Raw genomic sequence first — 27,552 nt, 5'->3', positions numbered from 1 at the left:
CTTTACCTGTACTACATGTGCTCTACCGCTCCTTACATGACCTGTACTACATGTGCTCTACCGCTCTTTACACACCCTGTACTGCCCTTTACCTGTACTACATGTGCTCTACCGCTCTTTACATACCCTGTACTGCTCTTTACCTGCACTACATGTGCTCTACCACTCCTTACATGCCCTGTACTGCTCTTTATCTGCACTACATGTGCTCTTCCGCTCCTTACATGCCCTGTACTGCTCTTTACCTGCACTACATGTGCTCTACCGCTCTTTACATGCCCTGTACTGCCCTTTACCTGTACTACATGTGCTCTACCGCTCTTTACATGCCATGTACTGCTCTTTACCTGCACTACATGTGCTCTACCGCTCCTTACATGCCCTGTACTGCCCTTTACCTGCACTACATGTGCTCCACCGCTCTTTACATACCCTGTACTGCTCTTTACCTACACTACATGTGCTCTACCGCTCTTTACATGCCCTGTACTGCTCTTTACCTGGACTACATCTGCTCTACCGCTCCTTACATGCCCTGTACTGCCCTTTACCTGCACTACATGTGCTCCTCCGCTCTTTACATACCCTGTACTGCCCTTTACCTGTACTACATGTGCTCTACCGCTCTTTACATGCCATGTACTGCTCTTTATCTGCACTACATGTACTCTACCGCTCCTTACATGCCCTGTACAGCCCTTTACCTGTACTACATGTGCTCCACCGCTCTTTACATACCCTGTACAGCCCTTTACCTGTACTACATGTGCTCTACCGCTCTTTACATACCCTGTACTGCTCTTTACCTACACTACATGTGCTCTACAGCTCCTTACATGCCCTGTACTGCCCTTTACCTGCACTACATGTGCTCCACCGCTCTTTACATACCCTGTACAGCCCTTTACCTGTACTACATGTGCTCTACCGCTCTTTACATACCCTGTACTGCTCTTTACCTACACTACATGTGCTCTACCGCTCTTTACATGCCCTGTACTGCTCTTTACCTGCACTACATGTGCTCTACCGCTCCTTACATGCCCTGTACTGCCCTTTACCTGCACTACATGTGCTCCACCGCTCTTTACATACAATGTACTGCCCTTTACCTGTACTACATGTGCTCTACCGCTCTTTTCATACCCTGTACTGCTCTTTACCTACACTACATGTGCTCTACCGCTCTTTACATGCCCTGTACTGCTCTTTATCTGCACTACATGTGCTCTTCCACTCCTTACATGCCCTGTACTGCTCTTTACCTGCACTACATGTGCTCTATCGCTCTTTACATGCCCTGTACTGCCCTTTACCTGTACTACATGTGCTCTACCGCTCTTTACATGCCATGTACTGCTCTTTACCTGCACTGCATGTGCTCTACCGCTCCTTACATGCCCTGTACTGCCCTTTACCTGCACTACATGTGCTCCACCGCTCTTTACATACCCTGTACAGCCCTTTACCTGTACTACATGTGCTCTACCGCTCTTTACATACCCTGTACTGCTCTTTACCTACACTACATGTGCTCTACCGCTCTTTACATGCCCTGTACTGCTCTTTACCTGCACTACATGTGCTCTACCGCTCCTTACATGCCCTGTACTGCCCTTTACCTGCACTACATGTGCTCCACCGCTCTTTACATACCCTGTACTGCCCTTTACCTGTACTACATGTGCTCTACCGCTCTTTACATACCCTGTACTGCTCTTTACCTACACTACATGTGCTCTACCACTCCTTACATGCCCTGCACTGCTCTTTACCTGCACTACATGTGCTCTACCGCTCCTTACATGCCCTGTACTGCTCTTTACCTGTACTACATGTGCTCTACCGCTCTTTACATACCCTGTACTCCCCTTTACCTGTACTACATGTGCTCTACCGCTCTTTACATACCCTGTACTGCTCTTTACCTACACTACATGTGCTCTACCACTCCTTACATGCCCTGTACTGCTCTTTACCTGCACTACATGTGCTCTACCGCTCCTTACATGCCCTGTACTGCTCTTTACCTGCACTACATGTGCTCTACCGCTCTTTACATGCCCTGTACTGCTCTTTACCTGCACTACATGTGCTCTACCGCTCTTTACATGCCCTGTACAGTTCTTTACCTGCACTACACGTGCTCTACTGCTCTTTACATGACATGGTACTGTTCTCTTCCTGCACTACATGTTCTCTATTGCTGTTTACATGAATTATACTGCTCTCTACCTGCACTACACGTGCACTTCTGCTCTTTACATGACCTGTACTGCTCTCTACCTGCACTACATGTGCTCTTCTGCTCTTTACATGACCTGTACTGCATGTGCTCTAATGCATTTTACATGGCATGTACTGCCCTTTACCTGTACTACATGTGCTCTACTGCTCTATACACTACCTGTACTGCTCTCTACCGGCACTACATGTGCCCTATTGCTGTTTACATGAATTATACTGCGCTCTACCTGCACTACATGTGCTCTACCGCTCTTTACATGAATTATAATGGTCTATACCTTCACCACAGGTACTGTGCTGCTATTTACATGACATGTACTGTTCTCTTCCGGCACTACATGTGCTCTATTGCTGTATATATAAATTATACTGCTCTCTACCTGCACTACATGTTCTCTACTGCAATTTACATGACATGTACTGCCCTTTACCTGCACTACACTATCTGTACTGCTATCTATCGGCACTACATGTGCTCTTCTGCTCTTTACATGATATTTACTGCTTTCTTGTTACTTCTAGATCTCGTCTTTTTGTACATGGTGTGCACAGGTAGCAATAGAAAAGCTTAATTCTGAGCCAACTAATGAATTACTGTGTAAGACATCAGCCCTCTTCATAAGAAATTGTCAAATATTCAATTAAAATAATGTGTAAAATCATTTTTACAAAGTGTGCACTAGATATTAGAATATTTTTTCATAAATAATCATACTTACTACTCTGAGAAAAGCCGGAGACCCATCTGTCAAATTCTGACATGCTAGTTTTAGGATTGGAAACTGAAAGGTCATAAAATATGTTAAGATGTTGATTAGATGTCTACATGAAATACATGACATACATAACATTCTTATACAATATATCATAGCAGTACAGCCATTTTTATGACATAAGGCTTATTGTCTCATTCTCATATCAGAATACAATGGATATATATGTACAGCTACAGTTCTAGATAGACTGAGACACAATATATATTTATACTATTTTGGCCACTTATAGTCCAGAAAGGTTGGTTATCAGGGTTTTCCCTCTTATAAATAGATATTTCTATGGACTGTACTATGCAGTCAGACCCCTGTGTCATATGACCTCTGAACGCTTAGATCAGCCCTTGTTTAATAAGCCTTCTACATGGCCCAGTTATCAGGTGGGCAGGACTACTCCAATGATTCCTGAATCATTTGTGTGACCCTTTACGTCAATCACTTATCGGCTACACATCATCTGTTACAGTACCTAGGGTAACGTGCAGCCGACAAATGAGAATTTGATGAGAAGAAACTTATGCGATCAGCAGATGATTAAGCGTTTTCTGGTTAATTGTCTCATTTCTAGGCCAATTACATTGCACTGGGTGATTATTGGTCTATTTGGCCGATAACTTTCCCATGTAATAGAGCCCTAAGCCCAAGAACAAAGGATTATAAATCTCATGATCAAAGCTGAGAAATTATCATAGAGAATAAGAGGTACAGGAACAGAAAAGCTTGACTGTTTATGCATCTCTTCTTCATTAAGATAAAATATGCTCACTAATGTGGGGGATCCCTTCACCAGGAAAGGGTATCAGGGTGAATTAACATTGACCCATTGCATTCTTGGATAAACCATCTATATTTGCAAGACATTTGCAAGAACATAGAAGCTTTTCGGCAGTAACGGCTTGAGGATCAAGGAAATTAAAATAATCATTATGATACATTTTCTTGTATGGATATTTTCTTGAATAAAAAGCTGAATATTTTGTCACTCTTCCTGAACTCATTTTTAATTTAAATCTTGTATTTTGGCATAGTGTAAAAAAAAGTGTGGTGCTGAGCTAGACCAGAGCTGCATTCACAAATCTGCTATTTGGAAACAGTGATAATGTTGTTGCTGTAATAAATTTTGTGCTCTAATATATTACATTTTGAATCTAAAATTTTCAATAAGTCAAGATAATGTATACAGAAAAAAAAATGGAAGTAAGGTGCCCATACATATTACATTAAAATTGATGACAATTATTTGTAGGGTAAAATTTAAAGGGGTACTCCGGGGAGTTTCCACCTTCCTAAGAGCAAGTTAGGGCCCACTCAGCCAATTTGATCATTGGCTGAGCAGGCCGTCACTTGCGCTTGGCCAGGAAGGTGGGTGCAACGAGGATGGGCAAGTAGCTGTGGCCCTGTACTGGAGATCAGGGGGGGGGGGGGTTCAAGCTGTTTGACCCTCCCTCCATCCCACACGATTAGACACTTATAGCCTATTCTCTGCTTAGGGAATAGGTGTCTGATAAGTTCAGTTCCCCAGAGTACCCCTTTAACAGTGAATGATCGTTTAATTTTAAAGCTTCTGAACTTTTTATGTAGACAAGATACAATGAAACCTCTTTGAAAAAACACCACCACAATTTGCATTTATAAGTGGTCTTTTTGAGGATGGTCTTCTAGAAGAAAATGGTCACTATGCAAAAATATTTGGTGGACACACCCAATCTGGTCAGGGGGAGATCTTCCCGAAGAGGTGGACTTTAAGAGAGGTTTCACTGTATGTATATAAAATGTAGTTTGAATATTTAATTATCCATTTAAGGAACAGAGTAGGCAAAACACAGTGTTATGCCTGGAGCAAGGCCTGAAGGGACGAGACCAACCTTCTTTCTATTTTCTGAATACCTAAATCATGTTCTGTCCATTTGGCCCAACAAAATACCTAGAGTATTCCTTCCACTGTGGCTGACCTATCTCCCTTTTCTAGATTTACCACATTAACCATGGATTTTCATAGAACTCATTTCCAAGTATACAGTATAGTATTTCTTTGGGCAACCCAATAATGATGGCTTGAGTAAAACCATTTGCAAAAAAATTATAGCTTTGGAAGGAATGGAACATCACGATCAAACAAATTAATTTCAAACTTATGCAAATGATGTTTGATCTGGCCTTTAAAGATAGTGCACGGTAAACAACCTATCAATGATGTCGCTGTACTATTGCCTAAGTCAACCTGGTTGATATGTAAATTGTAAAAGAGAAGCCTCATTGAAAAGGGCATAAGATATGGATTTAGGTTTAACCTTTGAAGGAAACATATCTTTCTCCTTGTTTATGCTTAGAACAGCTTAAAAACACACAGCTGCATGATATAGTAAGTAGCAACATTTTCCTGTTTTCAACCACTTGAGATAGCTTTTCAATAAAATATTGAGGGCCACATTCATGAAATGAAAAAATAAATATATATTTTTTAAAGCTACAGGAACAAAGAAAGACCACGTGCCATGACACTTGCTTGTTTCTACGCTCCCTTCGCCGTCCTCTTTTTCAAACCTGATACCTTATAAAAAACCTTATAAAAAAGGTAAATGCCTCATAGAGAGATCTTTGCTGTATATGCAAAGCAGAGACTGGGTAGCCTGGAAACTGGCATGGCAGGGAGCAGGACCGGTAAGTATACATGGTTTTCATATTCCCTGCAGCCAGAACAGCTTTTTATTTATCAGTAATGCCTGGGCAACTCCTTTAAGGGTTGTCCATGTAATGTAGAGATGTGCTGGGTCCTCCTGGGGGAAAGATTTGTAGCTGATCTCCATTTTGGCTAAAAGATGAGGGTCCTGACCAGGGGTAACTACCGGTACTCAATTAATTCAGGATACCCTAACACTGTATTTGATAATGGGTTCCTTAATTAATTATGAACCTCTGTTACTTCTGTAAAGTCTACAGGCGTTATCTGTAGGAGTACTTATGTGAAGTAGTCTATTTACCAATGTATAGCAATACATTTTAAAGGGTACCCGTAAAGTTGAACTCTCTTCCGTTTTTCAGATCTGCAGGAAGAAATGCAGGTCCATGCTGGGTGGGTGGATTGCTGAAGCAACCATACGACGCCCAGCAAGTTATGTGCATGAGCCCATTACGAATTAATAGGACTTGTGCATGGAACTTGCTGGGTGTCATTTGGTTTCTTCAGCAACCCAAATACCCAGTGTGGACTAGTGTTGCTCGCGAATATTTTAAATTTTTAAAAAATGTTTTTTTTTTTTCACAATAAACATCACAGTGATCATCCCTCTCTGCTTCCAGCTTGTGTGGTGTAAAGAAGGCTCTAATACTACTGTGTGAGACTGGCATGCAAATTTTTGCATATGTGAAAATTAGCATATGCTAATTTAGGTTTATGCTAATTTTTGCATATGTTAATTTTCGCATACGTGAATTTTCGCATATGCGAAAATAAAACGCGAATATTACAAATATGCGAATTTAGCGAATATATGACGAATATTCGTCCATATATTCGCAAAATATCACAAATTCGAATATGGCCTATGCTACTCAACACTAGTGTGGACCTGTGTCTCTCCTCACTGATCTTGAGAACAGGCAGGAGTTCAACTATGGTAACTTTTTAATGTTAATACATTGTTGAATTAAGTCTGGATTATTTCTAGTAGCACTGAAATAACATCTCTCTAGGTTACCTTGAGTATCACGTGTTTCCACGGGCCAGGAAGGTGCAGCAGGGGGAGCAACATTGCTACTTTCTGGAACTAAAAATTTGAAATCAGTTGGGGTTATGTACTATGATACAGGATGTTGTTTAGGTTGTTGTTTAACTGTGATGCACATACCTGCTGGTCTGCGTACTGGGGGTACATTTAGTCGTTGATTCTGGCTTAATGAATCACGCCTTTGGGATACTGAAACAGATGAACAGCTCATATTACCAATGGATATGTTGCTTACTACCACAATAGCAGTATATTACAAAATGTGTACAAATTTAGTGTACAGCTATCTCATCTTTACCAATATTACATTTTATACTCCATTTTAATGTATTCAGAAACATTGAGCAAGATTGGAAATAGATGGTAGTCATAACAATGTCAGCACACAACAATATTATATCCTTTTGTAAAAAAAAAAAAGGCATTGTGTGACCATTCTTGTGACCCATGCACAGGCTACAGATTATACCTAAAACATTCCATAAACGTTATTGAGTCATCTCGAGATGCTAGTTTTCTATGTCAATGTGGATGTTATGAAGCTTAGCTATGAGAAGAGCACAGCAACAGCTCAGGCAACATGGCTGCCCCCAGAATCAAGTACAGAAAATCAAATAAAAAATCTCCAATCAGAAAATGAAACAGTTAAGAAGGAAAGAATATGCATCAGTATTTAGTTTTGTTTTGATAAAAAAAAAATTGGTGATACATTCCCTTGAAGGAATTGACACCCTCTAAAAAGTCCACTGTGAAGTGCATTCTCAAATAGGTGGGCTAATGTCATTAAGGCAGAGAATATTATTTATTCACAGTGGTTGAATATTTTTGGCCATTAACTTTAATTTAGAAAAAAAATAGCTTTTACCTTCATAGTCATATGTGTCTACAGACCAATTTGGATTAGCTGGGGGTGCAACATTGCTGCTCTCTGGGGCTATGGAAATAAAGACATGGTTAGCTAGCATTTGCAATTGTGGATATTAGAAGTTAAATCTAGTATGTAACTGTATTTAAAGCGGTTTTCAAGCTTAGAAAATACAGAATAGTACAGTACAAAAATGTTTCTGAATGACCAACTCTGTTCAGCACAGTTGTTTTCATGCTGCCAGGACTTCCAATGGGTTTACCTACTAATGTAAAGGACTATAGTTTTCATGATTCCTCTCTTCGAACAGACATTGCCTGTACTTGCAACCACCCTTCTATTATGAGGTAGTATTTGAAAAGATCTTAAAGCTGCTGAAGAAAAGTCCTATGGAGGACTAACGCCACATATACCCAGCCTCTATATTGGAATACAGCTATTGCGCTTATACGGCATCCGCTAAGCCCCAGGTACTTATGCGCATTGCCACGGCCACAAGGATGCCACATACCCTCTGACCGCATCAGGGATTACCTGTACAGCCTCAAAAAAACTGGATCTTTCATTATTGCTGTAACTTCTGAGACGGCTGAGTCTCTATCAGCATATGCCACACATAATAGGACCGTGAATTTGAACATTCTCTCCGCGCATTCTATGAGATTTGGAAAAATTCACAGCTCATTGAAGCGCTGCAGTCCCCATCTTTGAAGCCCACTATCACCGCTATCCATATGAGACAGCTGAGTCTATCCTTCAGCTCTTCAGTACTGTAAGTATAATTAACATTGCAACTGTTTGCTCATAAACACTGCTAGTATACCAGACATTGTTACCATGCAATAATTGTTACATTGTTGCCAACGGATACCACTCATTCTACAAACAGCGCATTGAACAGTACAATTTAGCACTTTACATATTCGTTTCTATTCAAAAGACACATGCACCACTATTTTATTCTTACAGGCTGGAATATCCACAGACGTGTGGCTTTTATATTGATTGTGTTTTATTACATATTTTTATATTATAATGTATTCTATGCTATCTATGTAATTTTATAATTTATTAAATTGTATTTTGTGTCCCCGCTGACCCACAAGGGCCCTGTGCCTCACGGAGCACATTACATATTTGAAACAATTAATTAATAAATGTCTATCCAGTATTCAAGATCCTGAGCCTCAATTTTCCTTTTAATCAGTATTTGAAATGAGCCACTAGAGAAAGTTGAAAAAGGAAATGTCAGGGAGGTGTAGATATTGCAGGTGAAGAAGTGGATAGGATGTATATCATCCCATCTTCAAGATCTGAGCTGGTGTAGATTTCAGCTACACAATACAGTATAGGCTAGTACACTGATGTATATTGCAATACATTAGATGGGGTTAGGCAATGCCTCTTTTTACACAAAGACACCCATAAAAAAAAGTGTAGTGGGTGGTGTATAAGGGCAAAACATTGCTAGTTTTTGCACAGACGGAGGCTATTAAAATTGATAGATTAAATTGTATTTAAATGATATGCACACATTTTTTTAGAGATTCGAAAACCTCTTTTTACCTTGTGGTCGACGCTGCACAACTGGAATGTTCACTCGGCTTGGGCTTTGCCAGTCACGACGGGGAGAAACTGCAGTAAATCAGTAAAATATATTAAGCCATGTAGAAATTTTTAAATATTAGGATGACAGGTAACATGCAACCCCCTCCAAAAATCTTTTAGTTTCCAGTTCATCTGTTGATTTATGTTTGTGTTTTATTAAGTATAATATGTTATTATTAGTATTTATTTTTTAATAAACAGTAGAAATGCTATTATTTTACAATGAATAGAAATTTACTGTTAAAATAGAAAGCAAAACACATACATTGTTGTGGAATTTGCTTTCTGTTTTGAAGTTATTTGCAAAAATGGTTGTCATATCAGTGCTGTGGTCACTAGTAAGTTCTGCAGTTATAATAGCTCTGCTTAACAATACAATGGATGCTTTTAATGCAGTCTAGACTGTGATCTTTGTTTCGTTACTACACTACTACTGCCCCCTTCGACTCCATCATTCACTTCCCTTTTGAGGAAAATTAGTGACTTCTTTTGTGTCCTGTGAGCAATCTAGGGGTTGGTTTATGTGAAATCTTTTCAATGCACTGTGCCACTTGTTTGGTGCTGCGCCACAAATTTACAAACACTTGAGCCACATTAATTCACAAGGAAAACAACAGTGGACACAAAAACACATAACTTAAACAAAGTCAAAAATGATTAAACAATTCCCAAAAGTGTCACGTGCATGAGACTTTACCTTGAGAATCACGGGTGTCTGATGACCAGCTTTGTCCAGTATTAGGGGCCACATTGCTTCTCTCTGGAACTATGAGTAAAGAATATGTATCAACCAGTAAATCAAACAGGTAAACAACTAAAAACATTTTCTGTATTTCTTTTAATTATATCATACCTACTGGTCTTCTTTGCACAACTGGTACATTTACCCTGCTTGGACTTTGCCAGTCTCTTCTCTGAAGACCTAAAAAATATAACGTTTATAAATGCAATTGTGCATTACAAAATTCTTTTAAAAAAAAACATAATTTCAATGGCCATCCAAGCTATTCCTAATAGCTTAAAAATAATTTTCACGACTGCAGAATCTTCACAGGATAAGTGATACATGTATGATCGGTGAGAGTCCCATCAATGAAACCTCTACCGGTCACAACAATAGTGGTTGCATGCGGCATGTCCTTCCTTACTACCGGATCGCAGTGAGGAGGGGTTTGGTGCCACTTGTGCTCTGCCACAATGGTTACGGTACAGTCTAATAGAAATGAATGGAGCAGCAGGGTGCATTTATAATCTATTCTGTATAGAGATGATAAATATATTTCATGCGATTACCACTTCAAGTTGGCAATTCTACAGTATATTAATAATTGTACCCATGTGTGAATTTCATATCCTGTGAAATAATTTTGTTTGGCAACAAAATAACAATAGGCTGAGCATTAAATTCCAAAAATCAATAGGGCCTCGTAAGTGTTGGATAATAAAATATTCTAAATGAAATCTTTGAAAGGAAAGAGAAATCTGCAACATACTAGAATAATGTTGTTCTATCATAACAGGATATATGGAAAAGTTGTTCTAGTCTTTGTCATTTTCACATTATATTGCAGTTCTGTACAATTAATTTTACTGTTTATTGCAACTATCTACAAATAATGCGGTACAATTCTCAAAATAACTTACTAGGATTTGCTTGGATTGCCTTTTCAGCTAGAATTTGCTGAATTCTACTGGCACCTGTTAAAGACATAATACACGCATACATCTGTCAGTAGAATGTGCATGATGTCAAGCTATGTATTTATTTAAAGCTATGAAACAATATAGCCATGTGATGGGAAAGAAGATTTGACGAAATAAAAGACAAATAAAAAAGTGCATAGTTTGAGACTATGGCCCAGATTTGACAAATAGCAGTCTCATGTTTGTCTCAGACAGATTGATAAATCTGGGCTTATGTACCGGTATCTCTGTATCTCTAGGTTTACTATTATGCTGGCCCGGACCCCTACCATCTCTTCCTATAGCCCCGAATAGCCCAGAACAGGCATAGGCAAACTTCGACACTGCAGATGTTTTGTACTACAGCTTCCATGAGGTTTCAGCTTTTTAGCTGTAAGAGCATCATGGGAGATGTAGTCCACAACATCTGCAGTGCCAAAGTTTGACTATGCCTGGCCTAGAAGTATGAGAAATGGGAAGGAAAGGAGGAAATGGGAAGGATCCAGATGGGCATGGAACGAAACAGATGCCCATAGCAACCAATCAGATTACTTCTTTTATTTTTCGATCTGATTGGTTGCTACGGGCAACTTTTCAACTTTTCCTCTACAGAGGTTTTAATTTATAATAATAATAATAATAAAAAATCTGAGTATGCATGATATAGGGGCAAAAAATTTCCCTTCCTTTAACTTTCCTACATTCACTAGACATAAGAAAGCCATAATCTACCACTTATATTTGTACTGTTATTTAAAGCACTCTATTTTGTGATTCATAAAGGCAGGCCAAGTCACTGCTGTTGGGCCTAAATAGTATAATAGTTCTCGGTGGAGGGATATCAACTTCCTTTGCTGGGACAGCAGCCTCAATTGATGAAAAAAGATTTTCAATTTTGTATATATATGCAGCCATTGAGTTTAAATATATATATATATATATATATATATATATATATATATATATATATATATATGTGTGTGTGTGTGTGTGTGTGTGTGTATAAGCATTTCTCACCTGGGTTACTCCTTTGGATTTGTCGGCTACTTGAATACATTGTCGGAGACCTAACAACTTCAAGACAACAAGACTTGATTAGTTTTGTTTAGTTACATAAAGTGTAACTCTGATACATGTGTTTCAGTGTTGTAGAACATTTAGTATACCTTGATTTGGTGCTCTGCCTGGTACAGCTGGCACTGCTTGCCCTGAAATATATATTTATAAAATACATAACATAAAGGTAGGGTTCATTTTGTATTTGGTTCACTCACATGCTGGTGCTTCACCTTGGTTTTACTATATTTGAGGCTTCGGATGAGCCAAACCGATCATATATCTCATCAGAGGTGTAACTTGTAGCTTCTGGGCCACAATGCAAAATCTGTGACAGGGCTCCATGTGCCATATATAATACTGGTCTGTTATGGTGCAGATGTGCTTTGGAGCCCCCTTTAGCATCAGGGCCCGGTAGCAACTGCTACCTCCCTTTAGTTACACCCCTGTATCTCATGGTCAGTATACATTGAGCTGAACAAGGTGTTAGCTATAGTTTGGCATGAGGCCTGGGTTACTATCAAGCGTGGGCTGTTGACTCATTCCTAGGGTACTGCAGTGTAATATCTCATGGCCTGAGATTATAACATTACAAAAGATCCCCCTCCGCACTCCCTCCGTCTGGAGAAGAAAAGGTTTAGTCTCAAGGGGCGACACGCCTTCTTTACCATAAGAACTGTGAACTTATGGAACAGTCTACCTCAGGAACTGGTCACAGCAGGAACATTTTACAGCATTAAAACAGGGTTAGATACATTCCTGGAACAAAATAACATTAATGCTTATGAAGAAATGTAAAATCTCATCCCTTCCCCAATATCGTGCCACACCCCTACCCTTCAATTCCCTGGTTGAACTTGATGGACGTATGTCTTTTTTCAACCATACTAACTATGTAACTATGTAACCCATCACAAAATGACTTGGTTATTACTAGGTCACACGTGTGTAGTAAAATATAGTTATTTAAGCTTCTGAAACCTTATAAGAGCCTTAAAGGGGTTGTGCGCTGCCTTGCAGTTCGGAGCTCCGCTCACAGTGTCCGGAAGTTCATTACTCCGAACGCTGTGTGCGGGATTCCATGTTCGCAGCAGCCGGGCGTGACATCATGCCCGGCCCCTTCGTGACGTCTCGCCCCCCCCCTCGTGATGTCACGCCCACCCCCTCTACCAAAGTCTATGGGAAGGGGGCGTGACAGCGGTCGCGCCCCCTTCCCATAGACTTTCATTGAGGGGGCGGGCGAGACGTCACGAGGGGGCGGGCGAGACGTCACGAAGGGGCCGGGCGTGACGTCACGCCCGGCGGCTGCGAACACGGAAGCCCGCACACAGCGTTCGGAGTAATGAACGCTGTGAGTGGAGCTCCGAACTGCAGGGCAGCGCACAACCCCTTTATACAGTGAAGTTGTATTGGAAACTTGTTACACATAAAAACAAGATAAATGCAATATGAAACAAAAAACAGCTGGGTACATTACATGCAATCAGGACTGGTTTTAGGCTTAGCATGGCCCTGGGCAAAATCATAAGTGGGGCCCCAAAAGTCGTAATAGAGTACTAACCAGATTTGCTAATTTTTGGTCACTTCAAATACCATAAAAAAAATATCTTAAAAGCAATTGAAAAGTCTCATCAAAACAAAGATGGTACCAATAAAAACTACAAATCACAGCGCAAAAAATGTTGGCAGCATAGTTCCCCCACATTAGGTTAGCAGTATAGCTCTTCCACATTAGGTTGGCAGTATAGTTCCCCCACGTTAGGTTAGCAGTATAGCTCCTCCACATTAGGTTGGCAGTATAGTTCCCCCACAGACACACAGCCCTCAGCCATATACAGTGTATGGCTGGAGGCTGTATGTCTGTGTACTGCCCCACTTCAGTGCTCCGTCCACCACTCCTCCGGTCAGGGGTCACGATCTACTGCTATGGCCTATAGGCCATAGAATTAGGTCCCAGGACCAGAGGAGCGGTGGTCGGAGCACCGAAGCTGACAAGCATCCTCAATGCTCTGATGCTCCGCTCCTCCGTTCCTATGGGTGCACGCACGGGATGTTAGTCATGTCCCTGCATGCGCTACCTCCCGGCGGCCCCTTCCTTTTTAAAGTTAACGTGGGGCCACAGAAAGGTAACCGGGACATCCTTGTGTCCCGAAAAGATTTTTCAGGACACAGGGATGTCCCGAATGTGACAGCCCCCCCCCCCCCTGGATCCGCCACTGAGCAGCTCGCAGGGGGCCCTGGGCAATTGCCCGGTTTGCCCTGCCTTAACGCCGGCCCTGCATGCAATGAAAAATGGGGGGGAAATCCGTAAGGCACTATTCAAGGGAATCTCCTAGACTATCAATTTGAAGGCATGCAATGGTGAACATAAGGACAGTGTAAGGAGGACATCCAAGGACTCCACACCCTCTCAAAATGTTTAACTGTATCTTCCCCAGTAGCATAAAGCTTCTTATGGGTCATAATGGAGCTGATCCGGTCAAGGACAACATAAAAAGAAAGAGTAGGCTTCTTCTAGTGTGAAGGAAGATGGATATGGGCCGTTAATATAAAGTGCTGTGTAAGTTGAAAACGACAATAAAGCATATGTGAAGGTTTCTGCCTCAAAAGACAGAGGCATCATGTGTTAATTTATGCTGCTTAAAGGGGTACTCCGGCCCTAAACATCTTATCCCTTATCCAAAGGATAGAGGGTAAGATGTCTGATCGTGGGGGTCCCGCCACTGGGGACCCCCGCAATCTCTCCTACAGCACCCACTTTTCATCAGCCTCATGGAGAGAAGATTGATCCGTGCTCCAGCCCCTTGTGAAGCCACGCTCCGCCCCTTCAATGAAAGCCTATGGGAGGGGGCGCGGCAGATCTTCGCTGCAGGAGAGATTGCGGGGGTCCATAGCGGTGGGACGCCTGCGATCAGACATCTTATCCCCCATCCTTTGCATAGGGGATAAGATGTCTAGGGCCGGAGTACCCCTCTAACTGTTTTAATCAAAGAAACTAAACGTGTCCAAAAAGAAGCCATTACCTGGCAATTCTACCACATTTGGTACATAGATCCAGTGGCGTACCAAGGGGGGGGGCGGGGGGTGCGGCCCGCCCCGGGTGCCACTATCAAGGGGGGTGCCAGGGGCGGACTTACCCGCCGCTGCTGAGGTCCGGGACACTCGTCCCAGATCCCCAGCAGTAAGCGGCACATTCTCCTGTATGCGCGATACACGCACATACAGGAGAAGGCGTCCCCTCTATGTCTGAGCCGCATCTGCAGCTACACAGAGGAGACGTGACCTCCGCCCCCACGCAGCACGCAGTACAGGCGCCGGTGACGTCACTCATCAGCGCCTGTACTGTGGAGGGGAGAAGACGCAGGCCCCTGCAGCTGAGGAGATCGCTGCGTGGGACATCAGGTGAGCATCCTTTTTTATTTTTATTTTTTGCTCTACATTTACCTAGAGGGAGGGGTGGGGTGTGCTCTGCATTTACCTATAGGGGAGAGGGGGGCTGCTCTGCATTTACCTATAGCGGAGGGGGGGGAGAGGGGGGGCTGCTCTGCATTTACCTATAGGGAAGGGGGAGAGAGGGGGGGGTGCTCTGCATTTACCTATAGGGAAGGGGGGTGCTCTGCATTTACCTATAGGGAAGGGGGAGAGAGGGGGGGGGGTGCTCTGCATTTACCTATAGGGAAGGGGGGGAGAGGGAGGGGGGGTGCTCTGCATTTACCTATAGGGAAGGGGGGGAGAGGGGGGGTGCTCTGCATTTACCTATAGGGAAGGGGGGGGGTGCTCTGCATTTACCTATAGGGAAGGGGTGGAGAGGGAGGGGGGTGCTCTGCATTTACCTATAGGGAAGGGGGGGGAGAGGGGCGGTGCTCTGCATTTACCTATAGGGAAGGGGGGGTGCTCTGCATTTACCTATAGGGAAGGGGTGGAGAGGGAGGGGGGTGCTCTGCATTTACCTATAGGGAAGGGGAGAGAGGGGGGGTGCTCTGCATTTACCTATGGGGAGAGGGGGGGGGTGCTCTGCATTTACCTATGGGGAAGGGGGGAGGGGGGGGGGTGCTCTGCATATACCTCTAGGGAAGGGGGGGCTCTGCATATACTTAGGGCTGGGCGGTATGACCATATATGTGTATCACTGTATTTTTTTAACTTACGGTGGTTCCACGGTATATAACGGTATTCCCCCCCCCCAAAGTCATGTGACCCGCCAGCACTGTTCTGCCCCCCCCCCCCGCCCTTTGGCTCCCCCTCCCCCCCAAAATCATGTGACCCGCCAGCACTGTTCTGCTCCCCCCAATTAATGATCAGCCCAGCGGGGTACTACTCACATATGTCAAGCACTGCCCTCCTCCTCTTTGTTGGGGGCCACCGGCGATGGAACTCACTGTACGCCAGTGGTCTCCAACCTGCGGACCTCCAGTTGTTGCAAAACTACAACTCCCAGTTGGCTGTCCGGGCATGCTGGGAGTTGTAGTTTTGCAACAGATGGAGGTCAGCAGGTTTGAGACCACTGCTGTACGCTGTATACTGCTTCATACATGACAGTGGGCTCAGCCTATCACTGGCAGGGGCGGGGCATCGCTCTGGCCGGTGATAGGCTGACAGCTGTCCGGCGTTCCCGTCCCCAGCGACGTGGGTAAGTTAAAAGTTTATTTTCTGTATCTTTTGCAGCCCGGGCATAGGTATACAGCGTACAGCAGTGGTCTCAAACCTGCAGACCTCCAGCTGTTGCAAAACTACAACTCCCATGCTGGGAGTTGTAGTTTTGCAACGACTGGAGGTCCGCAGGGTGGAGACCACTGGCGTACAATGAGTTCCATCGCCGGCTTTCCGGGCATGCTGGGAGTTGTAGTTTTGCAACATCTGGAGGTCTGCAGGTTGGAGACCACTGGCGTACAGTATAGAGTTCCATCGCCGGCGGCCCCCAACAAAGAGAAGGAGGGCAGTGCTTGACATATGTGAGTAGTACCCTGCTGGGCTGATCATTAATTGGTGGGAGTAGAACAGTGCTGGCGGGTAACATAGGATTAGTTCCCCGATGTGGGGACAGCGCTGTGCTAGGCTGATAATACATTCCCGAGGGGGAGGGGCCCAACCGGTATTGTGGTATGGGGGAAAATCCATATTGTGCAGGCCAAAAAATTTGGTATTCAGAAGGATATAGATATTTTGGAGAGGGTTCAGAGAAGAGCTTCTAAACTAGTACATGGATTGCTGGATAAAACTTACCAGGAAAGGTTAAAGGACCTTAAAATGGTGCTCTGCCCCTAGACATCTTATCCCCTATCCAAAGGATAGGGGATAAGATGTCAGATCGCCGGGGTCCTGATGCTGGGGACCCCCGGGATCTCCGCTGCGGCAACCCGCTATCATTACTGCACAGAGCGAGTTCGCTCTGTGCATAATGACGGGCAATACAGGGACCGGAGCATCATGATGTCACGGCTCCGCCCCTCGTGACGTCACAGCTCGCCCCCTCAATACAAGTCTATGGGAGGGGGCGTGGTGATCGTCACACCCCCTGCCATAGACTTGCATTAAGGGGGCGGGCTGTGATGTCACGAGGGGCGGAGCCGTGACGTCACGATGCTCCGGTCCCTGTATTGCCCGTCATTATGCACAGAGCGAACTTGCTCTGGGCATTAATGATAGCGGGGTGCCGCAGCGGAGATCCCGGGGGTCCCCAGCATCGGGACCCCGGCGATCTGACATCTTATCCCCTATCCTTTGGATGGGGGATAAGATGTCTAGGGGCGGAGTACCCCATTCACATGTATAGCTTGGAAGAAAGACGAGACAGAGGGGATATAATAGAAACTATTAAATACATAAAGAAAATCAACATGATAAAGGAAGAGGGTATATTTAACCCCTTAAGGACCCAGGGCGTATGGGTACGCCCTGGCTCCATGGTAGTTAAGGACCCAGGGCGCACCTGATGCCGGTGGGTATTTCCGGCGAGCGGCGGGGACCGGACCGGGATGACTGCCGATATCTGTCAGCAGGCATCCTGTGCAAATGCCGAAGGAGTCCTGAGACGCTCCCATGTCGGCGATCAATTCAGACCGGCTCTGGTGACCCGGTGACCTGGAAAAAAGGGTGAATGGGGCTGTCCGAGACAGCCCCATTCACCCTTACCCAGCAGGAGTGAGGGGGCACGGGTGCCACCGCGCGATCACGTGATTGATCGTTAGGAATGACCGATCAATCACTGTCCTGCTGGGCGGCGATCGGGGCGTAGATGGGGGCCGGCGGGGGTCTCCTACCTTTCCCAGGTCCGGCGGGGGTCCCCTCAGGAGTGGCAGCGGCGGTCCAGGTGGCAGGAGTGGTGATGGTCCTAGTGGCAGCAGCGGTGATGGTCCCGACTGTGCAGGCGGCAGGATACAGCAGGAGGTGAGGCCTGTTCACCTCCTGCTGTTGCTTAGCAACAACTCTCAGCATGCACAACCAAAGGGAATGCTGGGAGTTGTAGTTTTGCAACAGCTGGAGTTTCAACTACAACTCCCAGCATGCTCTTTGGTAGTCTGTGCATGCTGGGGGTTGTAGTTATGCAACAGCTGGAGGCACATTTTTTCTATGTAAAAGTGTGGATCCAGCTGTTGCATAACTACAACTCCCAGTATGCACAGACTACCAAAGGGCATGCTGGGAGTTGTAGCAGTGTGCCTCCAGCTTTTCCAAAACTATAACTCTCAGCATGCCCTTGACTGGATACACATTGGTTGTGAAACAGAGTTTGTGTCCTAACTCAGTGTTTTGCAACCAGTGGCCCACATTTATCAATGTCTTTAGACAGTTTTTTGCGCCTTTTTTTGCCCCTTTTTGTTTACACATTTCTGCTGATTTTGAGTTGCAATCCACTGATTTTGAGTTGCAATCCACTGATTTTGGCAATAGACATGATATGGAAGGGGTTTATCATTGCCCCTTTTTGTAAAAAGGAGCAAAAAAGGGCGCAAAGCCACTGAAAAGTCTCTAAAACTACACTAGCCCAGACATGGTGTAGCTTTTTGGTGTATGTGTAGACAGAAATTTCAGAAAATGTGGACCTGCACAAAATTTATCAAAGCTCTTTTACCTTTTAATAAATTTGGTGCTCCTACACATTATCAGCACACAAAAAAAAAGGTGTAAAAAAAATGCTTCACTTGCACTGCAATGATAAATGTGGGCCAGTGTGCCTCAAGCTGTGTAAAAAATACAACTTCCAGCATGCACTGGGAGAAACTGTACATGCTGGGAGTTCTAGTTTTGCAACAGCTGTAGGCACACTGGTTGCAAAACAGTGAGTTATGTAACAAACTGTCAGTGTAGCGCAACCAATGTGCCTCCAGCTGTTGTATAACTACATCTCCCAGCATGTATGGTCTGTCAGTGCATGCTTGGAGTTGTAGTTTTGCAACAGCTGTAGGTTTGACCCTCCATGTGAATGTACAGGGTACATTCACACGGTCGAGTTTACAGCGAGTTTTCTGCTGCAAGTTTGAGATGCGTCAAATTTTCTGCCGCAGCTCAAACTCCCAGCGAGAAACTCACTGTAAACCCGACCGTGTGAATGTACCCTAAAAACAGTACACTACACTATAAAAAATAAAAAGTAAAAGACTACATATACCCCTACACAGTCCCCCCCCCCCAATAAAAAAAAAAGTCTTGTTTCCAAAACGGAGCCTCCAGCTGTTGAAAAACAACAACTCCCAGTATTGCTGGACAGCCATTGACTGTCAAGGCATGCTGGGACTTTTGCAACAGCTGGAGACACCCTGTTTGGGAAACACTGTCGTTGGGTATTTTGGTGGTGGATGCAAATCCCCAAAATAGGCCTCAAATGCCCATGACGCTCACTCGCTTTGGAGCCCTGTCGTATTTCAAGGAAACAGTTTAGGGCCACATATGGGGTATTTCTGTACTCGGGAGAAATTGTGTTACAAATTCTTGGGGGGTATTTTCTCCTTTTACCCCTTATGAAAAGGAAAAATTGGGGTCTACACCAGCATGTTAGTGTAAAAAAATAACATTTTTTACACTAACATGCTGGTGTTGCCCCATACTTTTAATTTCCACAAGCGGTAAAAGGAAAAAATGCCCCCCATACTTTGTAACGCAATTTCTCCTGAGTACGGAAGTACCCCATATGTGGGTGTAAAGTGATCTGTGGGTGCACAAAAGGGCTCAGGAGTGAGAGCGCACTATGTACATTTTGGAAACTACACCCCTCACAGAATTTAATAAAGGGTACAGTGAGCCTTTACACCCCACAGGTATCTGACAGATCTTTGGAACAGTGGTCCGTGCAAGTGAAAAATAAAATTTTTCATTTGCACAGCCCACTGTTCCAAAGATCTGTCAAACGCAAGTGGGGTGTAAATGCTCACTGCACCCCTTATTAAATTCTGTGAATGGTGCAGTTTCCAAAATGGGGTCACATTTGGGGGGGTCCACTGTTCTGGCACCACGGGGGGCTTTGTAAATGCACATGACCCCTAACTTTTATTCCAATCAAATTCTCTCCATAAAAGTTCAATGGCGCTCCTTCTCTTCTGAGCATTGTAGTTTGCCCGCAGAGCACTTTACATCCACATATGGGGTATTTCCATACTCCGAAGAAATAGGGTTACAAATTTTGGTAGGGTTTTTCTCCTATTACCTCTTGTGAAAATGTAAAATTTGGGGTAACACAAGCATTTTAAAGAAAAAAATAAAATTTTTCATTTTCACATCCAACTTTAGCAGAAATTTGTCAAACACCTGTGCGGTGTTAAGGCTCACTGTACCCCTTGTTACGTTCCTTGAAGGGTGTAGTTTCCAATATAGTATACCATGTGTTTTTGCTGTTCTGGCACCATAGGGGCTTCCTAAATGCGACATGCCCCCCAAAAACCATTTCAGCAAAATTTGCTTTCCAAAAGACAAATGTGACTCCTTCTCTTCTGAGCATTCTAGTGTGCCAGCAGAGCACTTGATGTCCACACTTGATGTCCACACATACTCAGAAGAGATGGGGGTTACAAATTTTGGGGACTATTTTCTCCTATTACCACTTTGAAAAATAAAAAATAAAATGATTTACACATCCAACTTTAACGAAAAGTCTTCAAACACCTGTGGGGTGTTAAGGCTCACTGTACCCCTTGTCATGTTCCTTAAGGGGTGTAGTTTCCAAAATAGTATCCATGTGGGGGAGTTTTTGCTGTTCTGGCACCAAAGGGGCTTCTTAAATTTTACATGCCCCCCCAAAACCATTTCAGAAAAACTCACTCTCCAAAATCTCACCGTTACTCCTTCCCTTCTGATCTCTCTAGTGCGCCTGCCGAACACTTGACATACACATGTGAGGTATTTCCTTACTTGAGAGAAATTGGGTTGCACATTTTAGGAAAATTTCTCTCCTTTTATCCCTCTTAAAAATTCAATAATTCTACAAGAACATGCCAGTGTAAAAAATGAAGATTTTGAATTTTCTCCTTCAATTTGCTGCTATTCCTGTGAAACACCTAAAGGGTTAACAAACTTTTTGAATGTCATTTTGAATACTTTGAGGGTGCAGTTTTTATAATGGGGTCATTTATGGGGTACTTCTAATAAGAAGGCCCTTAAAATCAAATAACATTTTGTGAAAAATTGCTGCTATACTTCTGCCTTCTGATGTCTTTCAAAAGTAAAAACATGTCAACTTTATGATGCCAACATAAAGTAGACATATTGTATATGTGAATCAATATATAATGTATTTGGAATATCCATTTTCCTTATAAGCAGAGAGCTTCAGAGTTAGGTTAGGTTTCCACTTGATTTTTTTTCTGGCAGTTTTTGGATATCTGCCACTGCAGTTTTTGAGCCAAAGTCAGAAGTGGATCCATAAGGGAAGAGAAGTATAAGTCCTTCCTTTATATGTCCTATTCCTTTTGAATATATTTCTGGCTTTGGCTCAAAAACTGCAGTGGCAGTTTTCCATAAACTGCCAGAAAAAAAAACAAGTGGAAACCTAGCCTTAAAAAATGCACAATTTTCAATTTTTTCATCAAATTTTGGAATTTTCCACCAAGAAATGATGCAAGTATCGACAAAATTTTACCACTAACATAAAGTAGCATTTGTCACGAAAAAACAATCTCGGAATCAGAATGAAAGGTAAAAGCATCCCAGAGTTATTAATGCTTAAAGTGACAGTGGTCAGATGTGCAAAAAATGGCTGGGTCCTACACTGAAAATTGGATGGGTCCTTAATGGGTTAAAAGATGAAAAACTATCACAAGAGGACATGGTTTTAAATTAGAGGGGTTTCTGCAGTAATATCAGGAAGTATTACTTTACTGAGAGAGTAGTGGATGCATGGAATAGCCTAGGTAATTTAATACCAGCTGGAGGTGAATTAACACGACTAAGGCTGGGTTCACACTACGTTTTCTCCCATACGGGAGCGCATACGGCAGGGGGGAGCTAAAACCTCGCGCTCCCGTATGCCAACCTATGCGCTCCCGTATGTCATTCATTTCAATGAGCCGGCCGGAGTGAAATGTTCGGTCCGGTCGGCTCATTTTTGCGCCGTATGCGCTTTTACAACCGGACCTAAAACCGTGGTTGACCACAGTTTTAGGTCCGGTTGTAAAAGCGCATACGGCGCAAAAATGAGCCGACCGGACCGAACGTTTCACTCCGGCCGGCTCATTGAAATGAATGACATACAGGAGCGCATACGGTGACATACGGGAGCGCGAGGTTTTAGCTCCCCCCTGCCGTATGCGCTCCCGTATGGGAGAAAACGTAGTGTGAACCCACCCTAAACCGTATGCGTTTTTAAACAGTATACTGTTTTTAAAAGTACATACAGTTCAGTCAGTTTTTATTGAAAAAAAAACCATACGTTTTTGAAAATTTGGTACATTTTTAATGGGAAGGGTCTTGAGGATTCAAATGTGCATGTACAAAGTAAAAACGTATACGTTTTTCCCGTATGGAACTGTATACATGTGCGTTTCCCATTGACGTCCATGTTAAAAAAAAACATATGCGGTTGCAGTACGGTTTTTAAACCGGAGACAAAATCGTGGTCAACCACGGTTTTGACTCCGGTTTAAAAACCGTACTGCAACCTCATACGTTTTTTTTTAACATGACGTCAATGGGAAACGTACATGTATACGGTTCCATACGGGAAAAACGTATACGTTTTTACTTTGCACATGCGCATTTGAATCCTAAAGTCCCCACCCAAGACCCCTCCCATTAAAAATGTACAAAGTTATCAAAAACTTATGGTTTTTTTTTTCTATAAAAACTGACGGAACTGTATGTACTTTTAAAAACAGTATACTGTTTAAAAACGCATACGGTTTACTTTTTCCCATACTGTTCCATCCGTTTTTTTGCCATACGGTTTTCTAAGGCTGGGTTCACACTACGGTTTGTCATTACGGTTCCCGTATACGGCTGGGAGGAGGGGTGGGCGGAGCTTAATCGCGGCACCCGCACTCAGCCGTATTCAGGAACCGTAGTTAATGTATTTCTATGAGCCGACCGGAGTGAACCGCAGCCTCCTGCCTAAAAAGCAGCCGACCGGAGGCTGCGGTTCACTCCGGTGGGCTCATAGAAATACATTAACTACGGTTCCCGAATACGGCTGAGTGCGGTCGCAGCGATTAAGCCCCGCCCACCCCTCCTCCCAGCCGTATACGGGAACCGTAATGACAAACCATAGTGTGAACCCAGCCTAAGAGAGAGAGGGAATAAAGAGTAACTTGTGCAGAAGGGGGGGGGGGGGGCTAGTGACAAACATTAGATGTAGTCCACATCAATGCAGAAAGAGTTATAAGCGCCTTATATCCAGTAATTTATATCACAATTGCATTCACATAATCTTGTCTCTCTACTAAATGATTGATGTTACATAATATTACATTATATTGTAACCACCTAAAAGCTTATAGAAATGTGCGCTCCACGCTAAGGATTGAAGTGTTGTATCTTGTTATTCCACAGAGATATATAAAACTTATATAAAAGCTTGAGGCATGTCACCATTGGGGAGCCCAGTGGAATATTGCAATAGAAGTTTGCAAGGGTTTGAATTTAAAGGGGTACTCCGGTGGAAAATAATATATTTTTTTTTAACTCAACTGATGCCAGAAAGTTAGTCAGATTTGTAAATGACTTCTATTTAAAAATATTAATCCTTCCAGTACTTATCAGCTGCTGTATGCTTCAGGGTAAGTTCTTTTCTTTTTGAATTTCCTTTCTGTCTAACCACAGTTCTCTCTGCTGACACCTCTGTCTATGTCAGGAACTGTCCAGAGTAGGAGAAAATCCCCATAGCAAACCTATCCTGCTCTCGACAGTTCCGGAAATGGACAGAGGTGTCAGCGGAGAGCACTTTGGTCAGACAGAAAAGAAATTCAAAAAGAAAAGAACTGATGTTTTTCACATTTATAACTCAGATATGTCTTTTCATAATAGGGTTCAAAGAGAGCAACTAAATACATTTCCTATAAATATTATTGTACTTGAAGAACTTCCTTGTAAATATAACCTGGCCTACTAACTTACTTGATGACGCAGCAACAATCGATGAATAAGCTGGGTGGATATTACTGGCAGCTGAAAATAGAGATCACATTGTAAAATTTAGTATTGAACATAATTTTTTTTTAATCTGTTTAATTTCCATTGAATACCTTGACATAAATATTGTAAACCCTACACATTATGAAATCTCCAACCGGAGATAATCCGGTGGAGATTGCGCCTCGAGCAAGCGCCGGCAAGACGAGTTAGCACTAGGAGCGCTTACTGATGTGCTGTCTCCATAGACGACTATGTATATCCGAGCAGATCATGCCGAGAGAATAAACATTTTCATTCTTTCTTTAGAGTCTGGGGTCCTGAATTTTTTGTAGCGTAAATGATGCAGCAGAATCCTATTGAGAACAATAGGAGGCTGCTGCATTATATTTAAACGGGTAGTCCAGTGGTGAAAAACGTATCCCCTATCCTAAGGATAGGGGATAAGTTTGAGATCGCGGGGGGTCCGACCGCTGCGGCCCCCTGCGATCTCTCTGTATGGGGCCCCGGCTCTACGCCCAGATAGCGGGTGTCAACCCCCGCACGAAGCGGCGGCCGACACGCCCCCTCAATACATCTCAATGGCAGAGCCGGAGATTGCCGAAGGCAGCGCTTCGGCTCTGCCATAGAGTTGTATTGAGGGGGCGTGTCGGCCGCCGCCTCGTGCGGAGGTCGACACGCCCCCTTCCCGCGGGCTGTCGGGGCTCCGTACAGGAGATCGCGGGGGGCCCCAGCGGTCGGACCCCCTGCGATCTGCAACTTATCCCCTATCCTTAGGATAGGGGATAAGTTGCTCACCACTGAGTCACCACTGGACTACTCCTTAAAGATAAGCTAAGTGGAATTCTGAATTGAAACTCTGCTTGGAAAATCCGTAGTGTGAATGGGTCCTTATTGTGAGTGTTATGCATTACAGTCATGTATCTGCATATATCTGTTAGGGAGATTTATTAAAACCTGTAGAACAGTTGTGCAGTTGCCCATAGCAACCAATCAGATTGCTTCTTTTATTTTTTCAGATGCTTTTTTTTAATGAAAAAAATCTGATTGGTTTCTATGGCAACTGCTTTACCCTTCCTTTGTACAGGTTTTGATACATCTCACCCTGTCTATCCTAAGATAAAAATAAAAAGTAAATAATATAAGGGCAGAGTATATGGACCAAGTGGTCTTTTTGCCAACAATATTCCATGTTTCTGTAGTCTGGTATTACATTTTTAACAGGTTTTTAAAGAATAAAGAGGCCGAATGTTTGACAAAACATAACAGAAGGCATCAAAGGAAACAATGCAAACTGTCTGACAACATTGTAGATGTTTAAAATCATGTTAAAAATAAAGGGAAAAGTAAGAGTATGAGCTGAATGTTTTTATTTCCCATAGCACTTCAGTTCTTTTTTGTTCTGCAAACAACATGTTTCTCATATAAGGCTAAGTTTCCACTTGGATTTTTTCTGGCAGTTTTTGGAAAACTGTCACTGCAGTTTTCGAGCCAACGCCAGAAGAAAAGGAACAGGACATATAAAGGAAGGACTTACACTTCTCCTCCCTTATGGATCCACTTCTGACTTTGGCTCAAAAACTCAAGCGGCAGTTTTCCGAAAACTGCCAGGAAAAAAACAAGTGGAAACTTAGCCTTAGACAAAGAGACTGTAGGTAAAGAATATAACTCTTACAATTTTTTAGGCTTTATTTCAATCGATTAACCTCTTAATGACTGCCGATATGACTTATTTTTATGACTGTCATTTATGGTACTTATTCTATCCCTCTGATTTTCATGGTGGGCCTAGAATAATGCAGTGTAGCTCTCCCATGCAGAGATCGCTGGAGCTCGGCTGTGGGTAAATTAGACAGGTTCTTGCTGATACTACTTAGGGTAAATTCCCACACGGCGTATTTGCTGCGTATTTGCTGCTGCGTATTTTATTTTCTCTGTTGAAGTCAATGGCTAGGAAAATACGCAGCACCAAAGACGCAGCAAATACGCAGCAAAATACGCCGTGTGGGAACGTACCCTTAGAGCTCCTGGTAGTTTAACCCTTCACATGACGTGTTTAAATCATTACCACTGCATGTGAAGAATGCCTGCACAGCTTACCTCCTGCATCAAAGCCCCGGCGATCCACGGCCCTCCGATCTTCAGCCATGACAACTTGCAAAGGTCCCCAGGCTTGCCATGGGTGTCTGTGTACTCAGCCATGTTTTGAAGCATGTCCGGGTACATTGCCTGGAATCAGTAGTTCCTGTGCACTGCTCATTCTCTCAGCTTTCTTTCTGAGATGGTGGCCCATTGCAGTGCATAGGGCGCAGTGCATAGGGCTTTATCAGCCTCTTAAACCCACTCCTTATACTATCTCCTAATTGGCCAAAAAGCTGCATTTTACACAATGCAAGCAATGATTGAATAATCTGGGGTCATGTGATCTTGATATGATTTTCACCCCAATTTTTATTTTTAACAGCATACAAAATGACTGTTGTCTCAGATTTTTCCCAGGTTGCAATGCGGCTGAGACCTGACTCACTAGTCAGCTGATGACAGGGAGCCTCTCTGCTTCAATGGGTGGAGGGATCGCTTGGTGGGAGAGAGGTCAATCTGCAACTAATCTACTGTCTACACTGACGTCATCTCCATTCATTCAGGTGTCAAAAGTCATGTGTTCCCTTGTGCGAAACGAGCCTGGCAAAGTTTGAATGCTCGTCGAACTGCTTTCATCCCAAAGTTCTGAGCGAGACCAAGCTCAGCTCACTCATCTCTAGTCAAAATGTATTTTTTTTATAATTGTGGCAAAAAGTGTGACCCAAGCCAAAAGTTATATGCACTTCACCATGTAAAAATAAAAGTTGCACACCTTATCAAAATAAAAGTGCACAGTTCATACTTTTGCCTATGTCTATATGAACATATGTACATATAAAAGCTCCAGAGCTGGAAAGACTAGAAATTTGGTTTTAAACTGAATAAAAAAAAAAAGTAACAACCTTTAAAGGGGTACTCCGCCCCTAGACATCTTATCCCCTATCCAAAGGATAGGGGA

General features: G+C 43.3%; 1 protein-coding gene across 6 annotated transcripts in view; it reads right to left on the bottom strand.

The window, feature by feature from the left end:
* Nucleotides 1–27,552, bottom strand: part of VIT (vitrin) — a 163,867-nt gene that overhangs the window by 27,719 nt on the left and 108,596 nt on the right. For 4 of the 6 annotated variants that reach the window (XM_056567358.1, XM_056567359.1, XM_056567357.1 and 1 more), the window contains 11 exons: nucleotides 24,498–24,548; nucleotides 12,071–12,112; nucleotides 11,922–11,978; nucleotides 10,866–10,919; nucleotides 10,075–10,143; nucleotides 9,919–9,987; nucleotides 9,180–9,248; nucleotides 7,614–7,682; nucleotides 6,869–6,937; nucleotides 6,719–6,787; nucleotides 2,967–3,029 (listed from right to left, as the gene is read on the bottom strand). In XM_056567358.1, the coding sequence (XP_056423333.1) occupies nucleotides 2,967–3,029; nucleotides 6,719–6,787; nucleotides 6,869–6,937; nucleotides 7,614–7,682; nucleotides 9,180–9,248; nucleotides 9,919–9,987; nucleotides 10,075–10,143; nucleotides 10,866–10,919; nucleotides 11,922–11,978; nucleotides 12,071–12,112; nucleotides 24,498–24,548 (681 nt within the window). The remainder of the gene's footprint in view (nucleotides 1–2,966; nucleotides 3,030–6,718; nucleotides 6,788–6,868; nucleotides 6,938–7,613; nucleotides 7,683–9,179; nucleotides 9,249–9,918; nucleotides 9,988–10,074; nucleotides 10,144–10,865; nucleotides 10,920–11,921; nucleotides 11,979–12,070; nucleotides 12,113–24,497; nucleotides 24,549–27,552) is intronic. The other 2 variants (XM_056567361.1, XM_056567362.1) reach the window with 2 other exon arrangements.

This window comes from Hyla sarda, chromosome 3, assembly GCF_029499605.1.
Source record: "Hyla sarda isolate aHylSar1 chromosome 3, aHylSar1.hap1, whole genome shotgun sequence".
Taxonomy (NCBI): domain Eukaryota; kingdom Metazoa; phylum Chordata; class Amphibia; order Anura; family Hylidae; genus Hyla; species Hyla sarda.
The sequence above is the reverse complement of the archived record's forward strand: the minus strand, read 5'-3'. Positions and strand labels throughout refer to the sequence as shown.